The sequence below is a fragment of the Melanostigma gelatinosum genome (assembly GCF_949748355.1).
Source record: "Melanostigma gelatinosum genome assembly, chromosome: 4".
Lineage (NCBI taxonomy): Eukaryota > Metazoa > Chordata > Actinopteri > Perciformes > Zoarcidae > Melanostigma > Melanostigma gelatinosum.
The window spans coordinates 4778821-4792691 of record NC_136637.1 but is presented as its reverse complement, the minus strand read 5'-3'; the positions used below and the strand labels follow the sequence as shown (position 1 = coordinate 4792691).

The following is a 13871-nucleotide window of genomic DNA, read 5'->3' as shown; positions in this document are numbered from 1 at the left end:
AACCGAACCATGACCTCCGGGTACTGTCGCACACCTACTTTGTGTATAACCCTTCAGTGAGTAACTGGCTGTGGTCGGGTTTGTGCGCTCTATGCATGCTGGTGTCTGACCTCATCAACGATTTGAGAGGGAAGAACCTCCATACAATCAAAGTGCATCTGTACTACGAACAACTCCAAAAGAATGGTACGTCTTCTCGAGCAGGTTGCGTCAATTCAGAAGTTGCATTGTCCCGGTTCATTTTTTGTTCATATCATATCCATAATTTAAGTGTTAAACCGTTATTTGATTTAGTAGCTTGTAAAAAATAAGGTGTATCAGATTTAGTTATTTCAATGTGTCAGATACACATTCAATAAACACAAGTACATACAAGTGTTTTTACTGATTGAGGCGTAGCATGCCAGTGTAGTGTATTACCTGTCCAGACTTGAGTGTGTGTTTGGGCGACAGGCTGCCGGTGCTGTTGAGGGAGTTCATGCTGCCGTGGGAGGGTGTGGAGCGTAGCGAGTCTTTTGGTGGGGGGGGGCTTGCGGAGAGTCCGGGCATAGAGCCGGCCACCGAGCCCAGACTCTTCTTCCTCTTAGACGGAGGGATGAGGGCAGAGGGGAGGAGTGCAGGAACAGGCTCCTTCTCCAGGGCGCGGTACACCAGGTGCATGGCCTACGGGAGCACACTGCTGTTAATGCACACTCACTGGCTGCATATACTGTATAGCCTTTAGACAACAGAACATGTTCAGACACAAGTTCTAATTTTGAGCACTGACACCAATCTAATATTTTATCAATCTGTATTTTGCCGATTGTTTCCTCTTCTTTAGTACATCTTCTTAGAGTTCCTGGAGTCATTGGGCTTTTCATGTCCTGCAACGGACACCCTTGTGAAATGGTAAATGGACTTATACTTGAAAAGCGTTTTAGTCTTCCGACCACTCAAAGCACTTTTACACTACATGTCATTCACCCATTCACACCCATTAATACACCTGCCCATCAGAACTAACTAATCCTCACACACAATCACACCTTCAGGAGCAATTTGGGGGACAATTTGTCTTGACACGTCGACATGGACTGGAGGAGCCGGGGATCAAACCACCGATCTTGTAAATTGAAGGCCGACCCGCTCTACCTTCTCAGCCATAGTGCAGGCGACCGTATCTCCAACATACAACCCGTCAAACCTCGACTTGTCTGAGCTACTGTAAGAAATTTGAGCAAAAAACTGTAGTTAGTAGATATAATAAAAGTGTTTAAAAATTCATAATTAAGAATTCGTAATTAGTCATAAACATAAGGGTTTTGGGAATGCATAATTAAGATAAACATAAAGTGATGTAGGATTAGGAGCTAATAAGACATTAAGCTTCTGCCAAGTTGCAGAAGTCTAGCTTATATACTGAAGGATTATCATAGAAGGAATTAAGCCATAACTGAGGATTTGAATGTGTTAGCTGCTCAGGGAGAGAGAGATGTGGAGATAGGCGTTTACAGAAGTGCGTAGAGTAGTTAGCCAATAGAAATTGAGATAGACGGGAGGGGAGGAGTCGCGAACGAATATGTGGGAGGTTTAATTTAAAGACTTTTTTTCTCTCTCGCGTGATGGCTCTCAGACGACGGACGTGTTTTTTATACCTGAGGAGCTGAGTTGAGTTTTTTGCAAACGGGGTTTTATTGATTTAATATTTCGTAGGAGTATGTACTCCAATGTTTAACTGTAATCGTACTTGCATCAGTGGAATTAAATTCCTTATAATTGTAACCCAGTCTTGGTAGATTTCTTATTGCAGCGTGTCGACTGTGCAAAGCAGCGGCCACGCGTGCTCTGGCCTTCTCTCTGTGGGGTGTGAGTCTTAGCCTCCACACTACAGCAGCAGCAGACCACACTGTCTTGTTAGCCACTCCTGGTGACTAAGGACAGGAAACTGAAGGGGCAGTTTGCATAAACATTTCCTCATCTGGCATATCTCAATGTCTGCTGACACAGGCAGACTGCAGCTTCAGAGTATGACGTCAACAACATGAATCCATGGAACCAGCCTGCCTTGTGTCAACGTTCAGGCTGCTGCTGGTGCTGCTGATGAACATGATTTAAATGCCTATCTGTGATGCTGACCATATGAATCCCTTTAAGGCCACAGTCCACTCATCTTCTAATGGCTACTTCCAGCAGGATAACAGGCCATTGTACAAAGCCCAAGTCATGCCGAGCTGGTTCCACCAGCCTCGACAGTCACCTGATGTCAATCCATTAGACCACCTGTGGGACGTGGAGTGTGCAGCCGATGAATCTGCAGCAACTGTGTGACTCTATCATGTCAACATAGAGCAGAATCTCTAAGGAATGGATGCCACATACCCAGTGTTCAGATGTTGTAAGTAAGAAGTTGGAAACAGAGTGTCTATTTATTCACATATGGTAACAAAGAAGAAGAGAACACTCACCACTGCAAACTCATCTCTGTCCAGATGGCCATCTTTATCGATGTCACTCAGGTCCCAAACCTAACAGCAAGAAATACACATGAGGACAAATGAAAAGTGACTAAACTACTAGAGATTTTATTTCATTACCACAAACCCATGTTTGACAATCCATCGCTCAATATAACAGTTTTACCTGACACCATTTCATTCATGTCACTTCTTATTTATGTGAAACAGAAGACATTTCTTTCTGACTTGAGTAGTATAATCTTCAATCATGGAACCAACAAGCCCAATATAAACCTATTACAAGCGACCAAACTTGAAGTCAATACCTTCCCGAGGACATCCAGAGGTAGCTTGGAGTTGATGAGGACTGGTTTGACCTTCTCTCCCGACAGCAGGCCATTGACTGGAGCCAAACTCTCAAAAATCCCATCAAATTTACTCTTCTCCTCGTGCTACAAAGACAAACACACAGTAGTTATGTAAAAAGCCTGATTTGAAAATGTTAGACTGTCTGAGGCTGACTCTGTCTTTTGACCTGATGGAAGAGCTCAAGCTTATTCACAAATGGTTGACTCAACTGCAATCTGGAAGACCCAACAATACCGATATTTAAGAGATAAAAACATTTCATGTAGTGAGCGGGACATTTTACAGTGTAAAGAAATGAACTTGTTAGTGCTTTCTGCTGGAATAATACTAATATATCAGTGGAAAACTTAAATAATGTGTTAGTACGGATCTATGCAATATCTATGTTTATATGCTGTCATCAAACGCTATGAAAATGGGGATAGCATACATTCGTATTTTAATGAATAAAAAATATCAATGGCCCATGTCATCTGGAAATATCCAGTCAATACTCAAGTCAGTAATTGTTAAAATGGTCTTTTGGACTCTCAAAAATAAACAGAGCTTGTGAAATTAAATGTATTTCTCCTTCGTCTTTCTGAGTCGGTGAGAAACATCTCTAATGACTGCTTCATCCTACTGTGTGTGCGTGTGCTTAAACACACCCTGACAGCCCAGTGTAATTCTCCGGAGGCGGATGCTGTGCTGCTTAGAGACGGACTGCTGCTGTCCTTCTGAAATCAGACAAACAAAGATGGCTGCCACAGAACTGTCACATGATCGTACACACATCTTCTCTCAGAATGAGCTTTTGATACAAAGTTTAATAACATTGTAACATAATGTAGGATAATTATATAAAGTATGATAAAAAATATCTCCAGCTTGATATGAATTCCATGTAAATGTCAATATTTTGAAAAACAAAAATGTTAGACAAAGAATTTGTGTATTTGAGCTTTCATGATGAAGTCCTACTCACAAACTTGGGGGGCGGGATCGTGAGGTTGAGGCTGGAAAGACTAACTTCCTGACCGCTCTGGGCACAGGCTACCAACCGCAGAGCTACGTAAAACCCCTGAGACAGAAAACACTCAGTGTCATTCTCTACATGAGATAAGCAACGCTGACGTAGCACCACAAAGGCATGCATCTCCTGTCATACATGAACACCATTACTGAGGAACTAGAAGAAGAATATACAGGGCAATGTTTACGTAAATATCTATCTTTGCCTGGAGAGGCTCATGTTTTCTGGTTTACCCTTTTGCAGTTCAAAAAGGCTTTGAACATTTTGGGGCATTATTTCAACTGGGGTTAGCTCATAAGATCAACTTGTAGACATTTGGTTACTTTAAGGACTTTTGCATAATTGCAGCCACAGTAATTTCCCCTTTTCTCTGATAGTACACCCAGCACATCATCAAAGACAGAGAACTGTTCCAATCCCTACCTGTTTGTCCAGATAGCCTTTACCATCGGGATCGGCCAAATCCCAGATCTGAAACACAAGAAACACACACACAGCATTATTATCCAGAGCCAAAGAATAGCTGCCTTTAAGTCAGGTGACAAGGAAGCATAATACGGCATCGTCAGGGCAGCCTGAAAGCTGGCATCAAGGAGGAATAGTGGAGGCGTGAGGAGACCTCAACACCAACAACACTAAAAACATATGGCAGGAGATCCACAATGTCAAAGGCTACAAAGGCAGGAGCGCCCTGGCTGACATGTATAAAGACAACCATTCACATCTTTGGACTGTGGGAGGAAACGGAGAAGCTGGAGAGACCCGCGCTGACACGGGGAGAACATGCCAGCTCCATACAGAAGGGCCGTCCAGCCCGGGATCCAACCCCTCTGGCTGTGAGGCGCAGTGTGCAGCCCCATGAAATACATTAACAGTGGAAAAGGGTTAATCAATCAAAAAGTAAACTGGACAGAAGCACATGCCATCATCGTTTCCTCGTTTTTGTGCTGTGCGTGTGCATGTGGAATAGTAAGATGTCATGCTGACTTGGCTAATGAAGCTACTTAGTTTCAACCATTTCCTGTGGAGCATTTATCTTTAAGCCCACTGACCGACAATGGTGAGGCACTCTTTAACCCATCTTTACGCTGTTTGAGCAAATTAAATAAGAAGCGTTTTACAATTGTCTGAAATAATCATGTCGGACTCTGACTTCCCACGGTTTTATCAATTTGAGTGGAATTTTTCACAGATACAGCAGATAATCTAAAGGCACTGGACTCGTCATACAAAAGAATACATATCAGACAATTGGCCAGATAATTAAGCAAAATGCTCTGATTATTTTTGCCGGAGATACCCATCTGATCCCTTTGATTAATGTCCCTGAAATATTTTAACTGACAAGCACATTTACCTTTACTCAAATAAAGCAAATTTATCCAAAAGGAGAGAAACGGGAAGAAAGTTGAATTGCATTGTAAGTGGTATCTTGTTGAGTTTTTGACTGCTACTGGCGCTGTAAAGCAATATGTGTATCTCTTAAACCACAGCACCACACGAGCATAGGCGTACAGATGTCTCCTGACTGCAGAGGCAGGAATGGATATCCATGGAGGCCGTAATGCTCACTGATAGATTAGCGATTGAAAGAGAGGAAGACTGAAATCCAATGTAATCTATGTGGCAGAACTGCAATGATTAGTCAAGTCAAACATTTGTAGGTTTTGGGAGTGTTGGTCGGACAAAACATGTGATGACATCGCCTTGTGCCCTTTATTAATGTGTGGCCATTTCTCACTATTTTCTTATGTTTTATAGGATCGAGAAAATAGCCTGAAAATAATTTTTAACGAAAATAATCATTAGTTGCAGACCTACAATGCATGTTTCAACTACTACAGAAAGGCATTGCAAGTGTTTCCTGGAGGTAGGAAATGCATTTCGCATGTTTACGTCCAACTGGTATTAAATATCTTTTTGTCTGCTAACATCTGTAGATTACTTCTCCTTAAAAATAATCAGAAACCAAAAGGGAGGAATACAATTCTATTCAGGTATCCGTCTACATAGATGGTAAAGTTGTTTCCATACAACCAATCAAATGGCTTCACTTCAAACTGTATTTGCATAAAGCAGTATAGTCAGAGTCCTGTCGTAGACAAGAGGCTGCAGTCTGCTACACCACTGATTCTCAAAGTGGGGTCTGTGGCACTCGGCTAAATAATTTGAATTATAAAATTGTGCTGCATCATCAAAAAGTGCATATCTACAAATAGGGAGCAGTATTACAAGCATATTGTGTCCATTACTCCCTGGCTTCTAAGAGTACAAATGGTAGCATGCATTGGCGTAACTGCTGTTGGGATTTATGAGCCGGTCTTTGGCATATTTCCTCTGCTGTAAGGGGTCCCTGGCCCCAAAGAAGTTTGAGAACCCCAGTGCTACAAAACATAAGAGCCACATACACATACGTGGATGTTATTGTTGGAATGCTGTTAAGCATTCCAACTATTGTTATCCTGTTTCTTTATTCCACTATTTCTTCCGTCCCCCGTTTCGTCGCAACGCTTCTTCATCTTCATTTTTTAAGCTACAGAAACCTTTCAACTATCAAAATGTTCAGCTCCTTCAGCTCATGTCTGCTATGACTTTTTCTATTTCTAACCTTTAAACTTTTTGAATTATTAAGCTTTTAGCAACTTTTTTTTTAATGGGATCTCTATGGAGAATATTTACAAATCCTCTTAAACTTCTTCAACTTTCAAATCCTTCAACTTCCTCATACTTTCAGCTACAGACACCATTTCAACTTTCAAATGTTGAGAAAACCCTCAACTATTGCCAACATGATTCAGCTTTTTTTATATCTTTTTAACTTTTTGAACTGCAGCATTTTAACTTTTATGATTTTTCAGCCCTTTTCTGACTTTATAATGGGTGTGTATTGCGCAGCTTAGAGTGCGTGATGTCACCGCTAGAGTGAAGAGCAGCTTGACATTCTTGTGAAAAAAACATTTGTATTTTGCCACTGTGTCCACAATCTTCACTCTTCATGCATAATTTCTGGATGTAGAAGTAGCTAATATTGTCCTTGTCGTAGAAAAATTACTGTGGAATCCCACAGATTTCCACATTTGACACGGAAGCCGTTAATTGAGAGGAAAACCAACTTTCTGCTCCATAGAGACCAATGTTGACCAATTTTGCTTCAAAAACATCTTCCACAGAACACGGTACCCCATTTCTAGATCCCCAGTTAAGCCACATTTTTTACACTACAGACACAATTTTTACAGAATCTGTTCTTCAACTCATTCTTCCCCTTAATTATTAATATCGGAGCAATAGGAGCTACGGTTATGGGAGTTTTGATGATTTGTTTGAGAGGTGTTTCCCTGTTTTATCTCCATGAAATGGCTTCAGGCACACAGGTGTTTGCGATTGAGCCAATTAGTGATGTTGATAAACACACAGATTCACAGACACACGCGCACATACACTCCTCTCCCTCTCTCTCTCTGTCTCTCATACAGTAATTCAGGTCTTAGGGATCTTTAGAGGTCTTTCCCCCCTCCTCCACCCCCCCCCCCCCCCACACACACACATGCCATTTTAAAATAAAAGCCCCACAGAATGAATCCTAACTGAAATGCTTGTGATGAGCCTGTCATTTAATAACCGGTTTGTGTTTATCTAACATTATGATTCTGTCTCCTCTCCCCTTCTCCCCACACCCCATTTCAAAATAAAAGCCCCAGAGAGTGAATTCTAACTGAACTGCTTGTGATGAAGCCTGTCATTTAATAACCTCTGTTTATGTGTCAAACATGGTGATTATGTTTCCTCTCCCCCTCCCTCCCCCACCCAGTCCCACCCTTTCAAAATAAAAGCCTCATGGATTAACTGTATTTAAACGTTTTGCTCAAAATTAGGCTTTTTTGTTGAAATAATGAATGCTCTTACTAATACTGCGACAACTACTACTACTGCTAATATTTCTAGTATTACCACTACTACTACAACTTTTGCTGTTGCTATTACTACTACTGCTACTGCTATTACTGCTACCATGAATATTATTACTACCACTACTGCTATTACTACCACTACCACTACTATTATTACTGATACCACAACTGCTAATACTGCTATTCCTGCTACTACCAGTACTAATAACCAGTACTAATACTACTACAGCTATTAGTACGACTGCTGATACTACTACTTCTACTACTTCTTCTAATTACAAATACTTCGACGATAACTTCTACTGCTACTACAAATATCACTACTGCTACAACTAGTACTTATTCAAATGCTACTCATACTTATACTGCGAATAATACTTCTACTACTACTACAACAAATATCACTACTGCTGGAATTCTTTTAAGCTACAGAAACCGTTCGAATATCAAAATGTTCAGCTCTTTCAGGAGAGGGGTGACATAACTTCATATTTGTAATCTTTCAACTTTTTGAATTATTCAGCTTTTTGCAATTTTTTTTAAACTGGATATCTATTTTCAGCAATGTTTTTGAGATTCATTTCAGCTTTCAGCATTCCAACGCATTTTCAGCAGGAAATGCATTTTCTAGTTCCATTCATTATTTCTAAACGGGACAGATGGTCTCGGATCAGTTCTCTCTGCTGAATGTCATTCTATTTAAGTAGTTTATAAGACAAAACTTCCTGAAAAAGTGACAACCAGTTATCTGGTTCTTTGTCAGTTCGATCAATTTGGACATTCATTTGTGATGTTGACGGGTTAGTCGAAGCTTTCACCCAAAACACAAACTGTCTGTGCTTCGCCATGGTCTCTAAAAGTGATGCAAAAATATCACTGATGCAACAGATATCAAAAAAATATGTATCTTGATGTGCACGGTTCACTGACATCATTATCCGTCAATATTCAGTCAAATATGCGATCAGGACTTCATTGATGCTTTCTAGTCACCGATCTGATCATGTTACATTGTAAACAACCACTCTGTGTTTAAAATGACCGGAGGAGAGCTGGTCGAGTAGCCAATGGAGAACAAACCAAGGTTACATTCACTTAAATTATGATGCGTTCAGGCTCTGTTCAGTGAAAATGAGTATTGAGCGAAGGTAAATTATAACATTATCATGATGTGTTCACATGTGATCTCGTAAAATGTAGTGTTGGTGAGAAACTTGAGAGATGGTTTTACAACAACATAAATATATATTAGAGATGAATTATGACCTGTTTACACTAGCTCTAAGCAGATTATAATACAACATTAAAACTACTAATGACAAGATTTTTTTTTATGAATGAAAATCCAATCTTTTATTTCTTAATAATCATTGGAATTGTGTTTCTTTATGAATGAAACCCGATAAATTACATTAACAAAGTAAAAGGATAACGTTTAGAATGTCTGATGGTTTACAGACTTCAGAGCGGTTGAAATGATGTCTGGGACGGTGGCAAAAAAAGCCTGGAGCCTTGTAGACCTGCTATAATCAAACAACAAAGGGATCATCAATGATCTGCAAGTAGTATCAGCAGCAAAAAAAACATGATCAGGCAAAACAGTGAAAATGCACAGCTGGAACCTTAGTTTACAAGCATACACGACTGAAGATAAAGAATAAAAGTGATGATACATACATTAATATTCCAACAACACCCACTCAGGTTAAATCCAAGGTCTACTACAGTTTCAGTTTTCACACTTAAAGGACAAAAAAAATGTCAGTGCCTAAAGCTGCATGTCCCCTCTCTCTCTCTCTCAGCATGCCAGGAAGGTTTGCCACGACCACCCACACACATAACATCCAACACAAAGACTCCGTAGAGAAAGCAAAAAAGGAAAAAAATAACTATTCAGCACCTGAAGACCTCAGCATGCTAATTGAACAATCATGGTGATACACAGTGATTGACAGGTGTGTCTGGGTGTGAGCGGTTACGTTTCACACATCCAGCATGAACGCACAACTACCTTCAAAAGAGACCGTGCGTACTACTATTTAGAATTAAAAACACAATATGTTTTCACTCCACAAGTGAAGCATTGGTTTAAACAACAGAGATGTGAAAACTGAACCACTTTTGATTGGATTTCTGTACAAATCTATGCTTACATACTGCATGTGTCATTTTACACTCACACACCAATAGGTCACTGTGTAACAAAGTCATGTGCAATGCATACACACATGTACACACTATACGGTCAGTGTTATCTGTGCAGTTGCTTTAGTCCCGATTCTGTTTTATCTACTCATGTATCTGACTGTCCCTGGTTAGATTTAAAAGCCTAACCAGTAAAGGTCGACCAGAGTGGATTTTAAAGGCTGATATAATAACGATAGTTTGGAGCAGGAAAAGAACAAGAAGGCCAATTAATAGGCCGATACACTAGCCGGGTCCGGACTGAATTTAGTGTGAAAAAACACGGGCCCCTCATTGATTTGAATTAGGCCAGTCTGGCTGGGTAGCAGGGGGTAACAAAGCAGAGGAAGGTGGCTATTAAAAAATAAATTGATAACAAGATGATTTGAGTCGGGTTGGCTAAAGTACTTTCTTAGCAAAATCCTGGACCTTTAACTTCACTTGCTATACAAACGTTGCAGTTTTCTACCATTTTAAAGCTGCAATAACTGACTATTTTGCCACTTGGGGCACCAAAACAAGCTGTAAAACACAAACTCAAGTTGATCTATTATTCATGTAATAATACTGATGCAGCTTCAAATCATCGCTTACGATTACAAATCGCTCAGCGTTCCAAAAATATGATTATTCTGATGCAATTTAAAGCCTGTAAAATAAATCAGAGATGAGCTCTGTAAAAACAACACACAGCCCTTTTGGGCAGCAGACTGGTCCACTGAAAATCCACAAACTGCTGTATGAAACAAACGCACCTCTCCAGCTCTATGTGAAATAACAAACCATCATCAGCCAATAACCTTTGCCACTACCTACCTTTCCCAATGTGATGTCAGGGAGTCCAGACTTCTTTAAGAACAAGGCAGCTTCCGTTGGTCCCACTCTCCCTGTATTCCCAGGGTCCACCTTGGAACAAACACACACACAGTTAAAATGTATTAGAATATTTGCATCATTCATGCTTCCATCTCGTAATTACCAATAAAGGAACGTACCTGTCTGTAATAGTTCTCATATACAGGGTTCCCACTCGACAGCTGTGGCAGAGAGAGAATGTCATTGCACTAGAAATCATCCCCCATGCACTTCTCTCCACTAGTGAGGTTCCTTCTAGAAGCACTGAGAGCATGCTGGCTTAAAATAACCCGCCTCGTTCACCAAAACACTGACTCAAACGTCTAACCATGCCTAACGTTATAGTTCTTATTAAAATACTCCTTAACGCTAATGTCGGTTCTGCTGAAAGCGCCCAGCCCCACAGTTCATTAGAAGGCATCACAACACAGCTGCATTACCATGTTATGTGACTGTTGCGCAACCACAGATGAGAAGAATCGCTACCGTGGCTGCTCTTCAGCCTCAACATAAACCTGGGTCTCCGGTGAACATGGAGACGAGAAAGCCAACTCACTGCAGCGGCATTAATCGAGGCTTAGCCCGGGTTAGCTGGGGTTAGCCGACTGTATAGCCTTCCTTCTAGCCCCACGAGCATAGACTGTGTATAAGAAGCTCACGAGCGTGTTTATCTCCATCCTCACACTGCTTGGCATCAAGGCTAGGCTAGCTAAGGGTTTGCTAGCGAAAGGACTGAGCGTTATAATAGTTTACAGTGCTTTCTTAAATATACGCGCGCGTGCCAGCCTGTCCCAAACGTTGCATACAGTGTACACGGTGCTTGTTAAGTTTAAATGTATAATGAATGCGTTAATTGTATGTTACGTCGTATGTAAATAGCTACACAGCTAGCTTTCCTCTAGCTGAGGCTAACAAGCCCGCTACCTAACGGTACTTCAAATAGGCCTTAATCGACCGGCTGACTGCCTTATTTCTAGCTGCATTTCAAAGAGAGTTCGTGCTGTGTTCAAACTCATAAAAATCACAATGTCACGTTTAAGGCACACTGTGCCGTACTATTAAATAGCTGAGCCTTGAGGTGAAGTGTGGAGTCGTAAATCGCTGCATCTTTACCTGGGTGAGAGATGTGAGAGCTGCCATCTTCCCTGTTGCTGCGGGAACGCGCCCTCTCTCTCTCACCCTCCCTCTCTCGCCAAAGCAACACTCCCCTTAGCGGACAAACCCATGCCTCACAATACTGGAACAGAATGCAGTCGAAACTGCTCTCAATAACTTGTTCTGCAAAATTATGAATTTCTTCAACCAAAAAAAGTTACTTTTGTTTAATCGTAAGGGAAAGCTTTTTAATTCGGCAGATGTAGTTGGACACAAACAATCACGCAATCGCAGCTTAAATTGGTTTATATTTAATTTATGTTGTGCTGGAACCACATTGGGGTCTGTAGAGTCACAAATCCCTGTCTGGCGCTGATGTGTGGTGGCTGTATACCGACTCTCCCGCATCAATCGTGCAGTTAAATTATGTTAAATAATAATAATATGATATAATAACAACAAATAGAATAAATAAAAATTGTTTTTATAAAGTTGCAAGAGTTGTCAAAAAGGAAGATCATTAGAATGAACTTCAAAAAACGTTTGTACCTCTGCTGTGAAGACGTGTGATGGTTATGATACACACTGTTGCATGTAAACTAATACAGCAGTAAACCAGACCCTATTTCTTTATACTAACCGTATATGTGCACCAAACAGTGAAATATGTGAGGTTTGCATTCATTTACATCAGTCATGATAAAACACCACAATTTATCACCCACTTTCTAAAAGCCATTTATTTTTAAATTCCGCAAAACCTGAACTAGTGTTTTTAAAGTTGTAATATATGTTTTTATAAATCCAAAAGAACAAATGGGTAAAATACCAGAGCAACACCACACTGGTGGTTTCATCATTCCAACCCGCTGCCATGCTATAAATAGCTCCGGAACACATGCATGCAACCAAATACCCCTCACAGCTAAAGAACAGCGTTTATCACAGTAAAGTGCCCCTTTTCACCCCGAAGTGTGTATACCACATTTACATTATCATACAAAACTTCCAGTCAGTTCCAGTTCAAACACAATAAAGAGAAGTAAAAGAAGAAGACAGCAAAGTACATGCTAAAAGCTGAAAAAATATATAGATTTGGCTTCAAGCACTTATTCAAATTACCTTTAAACCACCTTAAATAATCATAAAAATGTAAACAGTAATGGTGATCATCACCGATCCTTTGACACTGGTCTGTGAAATATCCAAAAACACTTTATTGTAAACTATAACTCCATCAGTGAAATGAAAAGCGTTCAAGTCTTTGACAATCATAAGGCATGAAGGAGCAGTGGCTCCAAGTCTGACCACTTTAAGATGCATAGAAGATGTGACATGAGACCAATGGAACAGAAACGGATCATCTGAATAGTGTTTCATCATTCAAGCTAATGAAATATTATGAAAGAACACAACTTTGATTTTTTGAAGTCAAATATTTTGCTGACAAATTGGCACTTCAAATTCTTTCATATAGAATAACCCAACAGACGGGCCCTCCACAGTGAAAGACCATGAGGACATGAGTCCTCTACAACAATGATTCTCAACTGGTGGGTCGCGACCCACTTATGGGTCGTGGGCCTTTGCCTGACAAAAAAAATGTTGTGATTTTATTTTGAAGGGCATTTTTTATGCAGCGGAATTATTCCAGCATTTACGGCACTTGTTCAGCGGTGCAGGAAAAACACTGACCAATGCGTTGTGAATCACATCACGTGATGCAGCTCAGCCAATCAAATATGGGTATTCTGACAAGTTTCCTGACTTGAGTGAGATGTACACACACCGTGACACACGGGGGAGAGACGAGGATATCGAAGGCAGAGCAGGACTACTGTAGTGCGAGTTGAAAAAGTCAAATCCTAGGACGATTTCCAAAAGAGAGAAATGGCCAGAGAGACCAGAGTAAATAGACTCTGACTGGACAGACTCATATAGGTGAATTCTTCCCACACTACTTTCTCTTTTTAGAAGATGAGAAGAATATAATATTGTGGCTTTTTC

At 40.5% G+C, this 13871-nt stretch overlaps 1 protein-coding gene across 1 annotated transcript in view; it reads right to left on the bottom strand.

Annotated features, from left to right (window-relative positions):
* Positions 1-11909, bottom strand: part of eps15l1a (epidermal growth factor receptor pathway substrate 15-like 1a) — a gene marked incomplete at its 5' end in the record, with an annotated part of 48162 nt that extends 36253 nt beyond the window's left edge. Inside the window, 9 exons of the mRNA XM_079266912.1 lie at positions 421-663; positions 2448-2507; positions 2765-2890; positions 3455-3523; positions 3772-3867; positions 4243-4290; positions 10731-10820; positions 10910-10951; positions 11883-11909. Coding sequence (XP_079123038.1) covers positions 421-663; positions 2448-2507; positions 2765-2890; positions 3455-3523; positions 3772-3867; positions 4243-4290; positions 10731-10820; positions 10910-10951; positions 11883-11909 — 801 coding nt within the window. The remainder of the gene's footprint in view (positions 1-420; positions 664-2447; positions 2508-2764; positions 2891-3454; positions 3524-3771; positions 3868-4242; positions 4291-10730; positions 10821-10909; positions 10952-11882) is intronic.
* Positions 11910-13871: the final 1962 nt, after the last annotated feature.